The 7,446-nt window shown below is 31.5% G+C and overlaps 1 protein-coding gene across 1 annotated transcript; it reads left to right on the top strand.

Annotated features, from left to right (window-relative positions):
- Positions 1–2,461: 2,461 nt before the first annotated feature.
- LOC107795396 (putative serine/threonine-protein kinase PBL25) lies at positions 2,462–7,134 on the top strand. Its single transcript, XM_016618029.2, has 5 exons — positions 2,462–3,009; positions 3,619–3,815; positions 4,261–4,450; positions 5,117–5,508; positions 6,615–7,134. Exons 1-5 carry the CDS (start codon positions 2,802–2,804, stop codon positions 6,975–6,977), a joined length of 1,350 nt encoding a protein of 449 aa, XP_016473515.1. The 5' UTR covers positions 2,462–2,801; the 3' UTR covers positions 6,978–7,134.
- The last annotated feature ends 312 nt before the right edge of the window (positions 7,135–7,446 follow it).

Raw genomic sequence — 7,446 nt, 5'->3', positions numbered from 1 at the left:
ATACTAATGCTAACAAAAGAAATTCAATTCAACACTAGGAATGACGATAGTGTTGGATATCTATTTTTTAGTTTTACATTGATTATAATAAAAATGCATAACTTAATTTATCTTTTTCTTTAGTGCTTAGTTATGTAACTAATACTAGTACTTATTAGCTAAAATACTTATTTTAGCTAGCATGATCTATATAGTATTTTAGATTATATTAATTTTTATTATGGTGCATTAATTTGCTATATTTATTTTATGTAATTTTATTATCTTTGTTATTGAATATTTTAGTATAAAACTATGACTTATCTCATATTATTATATTATTTTCTTGCAAAATACATTATATAGTTGTATCTTACTAAGACTAAAGAAAAATTTGGAGCACAAGTTATATATTTTGTGTTATGAAGACTTTACCAAAAAAAGCCCGAAAAAACCGAGAAAAAGTGAGTTTGAAAAACCTGATTTTCTTGGTTTGGTTTAGTTTATAAATTTAAAAATCCGACACCATTGATTTGATTTGATAATTAAAAAATTCGAACCAACTCGACCTATATACACCCCTATTTCTAGACTTTTAGCTTTGCCTTAAAATTCATGATATTTCTACTTTGATATTCTCTCTTTGTTTTATTGTAGTCCCTACGTGTATCTAGTAATGCTTTTGGCTGCTGATGATTAAAAGCACTTACAACAGTTTCCGACGTAAATTGCTGCATAAATTTTGGGCAGAAGAATTAATCCAAATAGCCGCCCGTCCAATCACTTAAGCTAAAAATAGCCGATGAAGGTATAATATATGGATAATTTATATATTATATGTATACAATTATGTATAATCAATGTATAATATATATATATATATATATATAGTAAACAGTGAATTTGACCGGCTATTTATATAAAAATCCCTTTTGGGTACCATGGATGACAGAAACATTACTCTTTATAGTGTAAGAAATTTATCGGACATGGTCGGACGTATTCATTGTTCTAGTATACATAAATTGTACACTATTATTCACATATTATATACTTATGAACTATACATATATTATATATCTGCAGACTATCTATTATAATTAATTCTTTAATTTTTACACTAATATATAACTTAATTTTTTATAACATTTGATTTTATTTTTTAATTTGATGATATTTAGAGACATCATGGGGTGTTTCTTGTTCCTATATCTTTATTTACCTTCCCCAAATACTTACTTTTTCCTATGTTTGATCGCAGTAGACGACTAAAATTCATACTATTTAATTCGAATGATATATGTGTGCGTAAAAAACAAAAATTAACACATAAAAAAAACCACTGACTCTATCGTGGATTTGCCACTAATGATATGTATATAAATCTATAAAAAAAAGTATTTTTGACTTTGCAGACAATCTTGTCTGTGGTTGAAGGCCCCTTCTATATGTTAATTTCTTCTTATTTTTTAAGATTTTTCCTTTGAAACAGCTACTCATGTAATAGAATGTGCCGAGCACCTCTGCCTATGTACTTGAAGCGCTCTTTTAAATATTCCAGTTCATGCAATTTTTGCAATTTATTTGTTTTTAAATTTCCTTTGAGTTATTCAATGTTAGAATATTCTGATTTACAATATTATTTTCTTATAGTTTCTAAATATGTGTATTAATTCTAATTTACACAAAAAATTAGATAAATTGAACCTCTTGCTTAGAACCTACCGTTGAACGGTGATATATTATACATCCACCGATTATTTTTAATTTAAGAGATTATGTGAATAACTATTTGGATTAATTTTTCAAATATTTATTATACACGCGCTTTGCAGAAGGTGTCATGTAGCAGAAAAATTCTTTTAGGAGTATGTCTAACAAAATAATATTTTTCTGAAAAAATAAAATATAATATATTCATATATAATACATACAAAAAATAAAAGTAAATACCAATTTAAGATAACAAGTAGAGATTCAAACCAACGGTGTCTTAAATCAAATCACATTTACTAACAGATTATGATAATTCACGATTAATTGACACCATTTGTACAAAATCTTGTGAATGCTACTCTCTACTTATTTATAGGTATATAATTAATACTTCCTTTTTTTTATTGAGTTGTCATATTTCGCTTTTCGAGAGTTAAATTACATAAACTTTGATCAATATTTTAACATGTATTTTCCTACAATATTTATAGCACGTTTAACATGTATTTTCGTATAGTTTTTAATATCTAAATTTTAATTTTAAAATATTAAGATAATCTAATTTAATTTAACTTCAAAGATTAATTAAATTGAATTTCTGGAAGGGAAACATGACAATTAAATGTGAACGAATAGAATATTGGTTCCAACTTCTCACGTATCTCTCACACATCTCTACCAAACATTCCTCCAAATCCTCCCTTCCATTATATCCCCATTTTCCACGGAAAAAATCATAAGAAAATAATTAATAAAAAAACTAAAACATGCCCCCATCAACTTTCCTCTCTCTGTCTCCAGCTAAACAAAAATGGCTTATTCAGAAATTAAAATCAATTCATTCAAAAAAATTTAATTAGCTAAATACATATTTATAGATACCTTTCTTCTTTAATTGCATTCTTGGGTCTCTGCATATATTTACAAGACCCGTGTTTTTTCTTTCACATAATCTGAATAATTTTTTTAAGGTTCGATGCTATAAAGATGAAACTTTTATAGCAAGCAACCTTTTCAAGATTGGAGAATTTGCTTGTTTTTTGTTTTGTTCAATTTTTTGAGAATTTGAAGCCATTGTGGGATTTTTATTTATAGAATAAAAAGACATGATTTGTTTTTCATGTTTTTCGTCCAATGAGAGTACAACATCCAAAAGGAAATGTACAAAAAGAAAAGAAACATCAACAACTGCTGTTCATCCTCATAGAGAAAACTTATCGCCACAACAAGCACAGCCTTGGTCGTCTAAGCCAAAGACGCATCATAATAAGCCACATTCTCACCCGCCGCAACGACCTCAGTCGTCGCAGCCAGGTAACTCGAGGCAGATTCAAGATTTAAATTCTATATGTTCAATTTTTATATTCTTACGGCTAAATGTTGGACTTTTGAAATTATGATTCAGAATTTAACATTTATTGAAAATTTAGTGATTTTTCGCATTTATGTGAGTCTGGCGTAAAATTTGCTGAATTCAAAGCCCATGAAATCCATAGTAAATCCATATTTTTTGCGTAAACTCTTCATTATGTATTGTTCTTTTTGGACCGATTTCGATCCTCACTGCTTCAGTTGTTCGAGAACCTTTAAGATATATAGTAACATCAATCGAAAACTAGAGGTGGATCCAAAATTTAAAAATAATGAATCGCAGTTTATATTATATATGGGTATATCTTCCAATTTATCCTCATACCAATCGAAATGATCTCACAACCTATTATAGCACCAGCTAATGGAAATATTTCAATTATATTGTTCGGACTCTTCAAAAATATATCCGAGTGTGTGTCGGACCTCCAAAAATAGCGAATATTTGAAGGATCTGATGCGGGTGCCGCAACATTTTGGAAAGTCCGGGCAACATATTATTTGAGTGTGATGTTTTCATTTCCTAATAAATCATATCTTTCCAATTCTCAGAAAAAATAAGAAATGTTCCAGCAGAAACCAGGCACCAAAATTCATCTAAAAAGGATGAAGAGAACAAGAATATTGCAGCTCAGACTTTCACTTATAGGGAATTGGCAACAGCTACAAAGAATTTCCGCCAAGAATATCTGATAGGCGAAGGTGGATTTGGACGTGTTTATAAGGGCCGCCTTGACAAAACTGGCCAGGTATTCAGATTTTTTTTAAAATTTTTCTGCTATACATTTCTTGAAAGGGAGCTTTGGAGCAACGATAAAGTTGTTTCTGTGTGACCTATAGGTCACAGGTTCGAGCCGTGGAATCAGGGGTAGGCTGTCTACATCATCTCTTGGGGTGCACAGCCCTTCCCCATATCCTGCGTGAACGCAAAATGCTTCGTACACTAAGTTGCCCTTTAAATTGCTCTATAATGCATTCGACCCTGAAATTGCACTAGTAGTTCATTTTTTTCTCTACCTATATAATGAGTAATTCGTATATCTACATCGGCTTTGTTTCTCAAAACTAGCACTTGTGCCTATAGAGAATTAGAGATTTCTCAATTCGAGATGGCATCAAAACCGTAGGTAGTAAAAAAAAAAGAGTTTAATCGTTGATAAAAAAACAAGTCCTAATCTGAGACTTCTCTTTCAGGTTATAGCAGTAAAGCAGCTTGACCGTAATGGATTGCAAGGAAACAGAGAATTCCTTGTAGAAGTGTTGATGTTAAGCCTTTTGCACGATACAAATCTTGTAAATTTGATTGGATATTGTGCTGATGGAGATCAGAGACTTCTGGTGTATGAGTATATGCCATTGGGAGCATTAGAGGATCATCTTTTTGGTAAATTTTTTCTTCTTTCTCATTTTTCTACCCTATTTTTCTTGCATTACTGGCCTCATTTTCCACGTTATTAATCTCACTTTTTATAAGTTATTATCTTTAATTATCTTTTAAATGTCCTATAGTCTATGAATGTGCAAAATAGATGTTAACTTATACACTTTGACAGTCAAAAGATTTTTTTACAATTAGATCACTTAAAAAGATAACTGCATGTAATTTTTCATGAAAAAAGGAATCAATAACCTCCTGAAAAATAAATCAGTTGCCTCGCTATAACATGTAAAAGTACACCAATAATTTGAATAATCTTTTAAACTGCCAGCATATATAAGTTAAGTCGACTCTTGGTCCTGCAGAATCATACAAAAAAAGTTGTAAATGATGAACTGGAATCTTAGTATCCAATTTATCATATATATAACTCTTTTAACTGATGCAATTTGCTCCCTTTATCTTATTATCTTGTTGTTGCTATTGTTTGTTACTTCCTTTCAACTGTTCCTTGAGCCGAATGTCGATCGGAAACTGTCTCTCTACCTTCACAAGGTAGGGGTAAAGTATGCGTACACATTACCCTTCCCAAATCCCATTTGTGGAATTATACCGAGTTTGTTATTGTAATACATGGAAATATATTAATCTAATATAGAATTATTTCTTTAGATCTTCCACCAGATCGAACTCCACTGGATTGGTTCACAAGGATGAAAATAGCATTAAATGCAGCAAAGGGTCTTGAATATTTACATCATAAAGCCAATCCACCAGTTATTTACCGTGATTTGAAGTCCTCAAATATCTTGCTGGATAAAGAGTTTAATGCAAAATTATCAGACTTCGGTTTAGCCAAACTTGGACCAATGGGTGATAATTCCCATGTTTCTTCCAGAGTTATGGGAACTTATGGTTATTGTGCTCCAGAGTATCAAAGAACAGGACAACTTACTGTCAAATCTGATGTCTATAGCTTTGGTGTTGTTTTATTGGAGCTAATTACAGGAAAGAGAGCTGTTGATACTACAAAGAATGGACATGACCAGATTTTAGTTGCCTGGGTAAGTGAAACATTTTCCTCTTAATTCATTTTAACCTATGTTGTCTCCGTATGACCTTGGAGCAACAATAAAGTTGTCTCCCTGTGACCTATAGGTGAGTCACGGGTTCGAGCCGTGGAATCAGCCATTGATACTTGCATCAGGGTAGACTGCCTATATCACGTCATTTGGGATGGGGCCCTTCCCCGGGCCCTGTATAAACATGAGATGCTTCGTGCACCATTCTACCTTTTTTAACCTATGTTGCTCGGACTCTTAAAAAATCGTGCCGGATATGTGCCGGATCTTTCAAAAGTAGTAGAGTATATTTTTTAAGGATCCAATATGAGTGCGACAATATTTTTGAAGAGTCTAACCAACAAAGATTTTAACTTTAGAAGCATTTTCATGATTAAGTGAGTTTTTGGCACAAGGATTTTAAGATAAATATATATATATACTGACAGTACAATGATTTTCTTTATAATAATGATGCAAGTTAACCTTTAATAGTAGGTTAGTTATATTTTTACCTGGTTATTGATTAAACGTACCTACAAATATCTTATAATTAAGTGTGTAAATATCTTTAAGAGTTTATGTTTTGTGCACTAACACTATAAAACTATAAAGTTTTTTACACCTTATAAGTTGACCTATAGGAATAAACACTGTAACTCTTTAATGCAAACCGGATATTTAGTAGCCTAAAAACAGAATAATAACCTACTTTAGCCGATTAAATTACAATAATAGTGCGTACATTCTTTATAGAGTAATATATATTACCAACAAATATTTTTTTTTTTATATGTGTATCACATACATATAATATACACATTTTATTACTTTTTCACTAGCGAATGCAGTTAGGTTTTGGCTGAACAATTGTTTATTTTGCCCTTCCTTATACTATTATTATATATAACTTAAATCCTTTTACCATTCTATGTTTAAGTGATTGTTACCATAATCCCATGGTATCCTAGCTGCATCGTGAGTTTCATCTAATTTTGGGTGTTTTACACAAACAACCGGTCAGATTTACCGTTTACTTTTTTAGCCGGTATACATAGACTATACTCATATTATACATGAATTATACATCCGTCTCTCTAATTTTTCAGGCCGAGCCGATTTTCAAAGACACAAGTAGATACACAGAACTAGCAGATCCACTTCTTAAAGAAGACTTCCCAAAAAGAAGTTTCAATCAAGCAGTTGCTATTGCTGCAATGTGCCTACAAGAAGATCCAGCAGTACGTCCACTGATCAATGATGTTGTCACTGCTCTCAGTTTCCTTTGGGCTGAATCATCGGATAACGGATTCGTTTCGTCAATATCTCCTGATCCATTACCTGAAGTTTCAGCCGATAATGAAAGTGATAATGAAGAAATTAAAACATCTGCAAAAGAACGCCAGAGAGCAGTTGCAGAAGCCATAGAATGGGGTTCAAATTCAAGAACTCAAAATGAAAGATTACCATAGCATCTTTATATAGTTGGCTTATGTAAAATTTTGCGTTAAAACAATGTCAGTTTCTTGTCATAAATTTGACTTGTAAGTGAGTTTGAGTCTGAGACTCTAGTGGTCTTAAGGCGTTACTTCATATCTCAAAATTGATATTTACTTTCTATTATTTTCATGCGGAGTTATTTGTTGTATATATAATTATTAGTTTTCTTAAAATATATATATTACAGGCACATAGATCCGTCAATGGTGTCGGATGATGCCTCTTATTAAAGGGTGTTTTCGCGACTGATCTGTTGGGAATAAACCCCCTACAAAATAATATTCACGGTAATAAAAGCGGAATAATAACGTAGCACCAAAATACGGTAATTAACAAGAATAAAAGAGTAACAACGACACCAAAATTTTTACATGGAAAACCCTTTTGAATAAGGGAAAAAACCACGGCCCTGAGAAGAGCAACTGATATCACTATAGCAAG

The sequence above is a fragment of the Nicotiana tabacum genome, chromosome 8 (genome assembly GCF_000715075.1).
Source record: "Nicotiana tabacum cultivar K326 chromosome 8, ASM71507v2, whole genome shotgun sequence".
Classification (NCBI taxonomy): domain Eukaryota; kingdom Viridiplantae; phylum Streptophyta; class Magnoliopsida; order Solanales; family Solanaceae; genus Nicotiana; species Nicotiana tabacum.
Note: the sequence above shows the minus strand (reverse complement) of the source record. Positions and strands in the feature narration are given on the sequence as shown.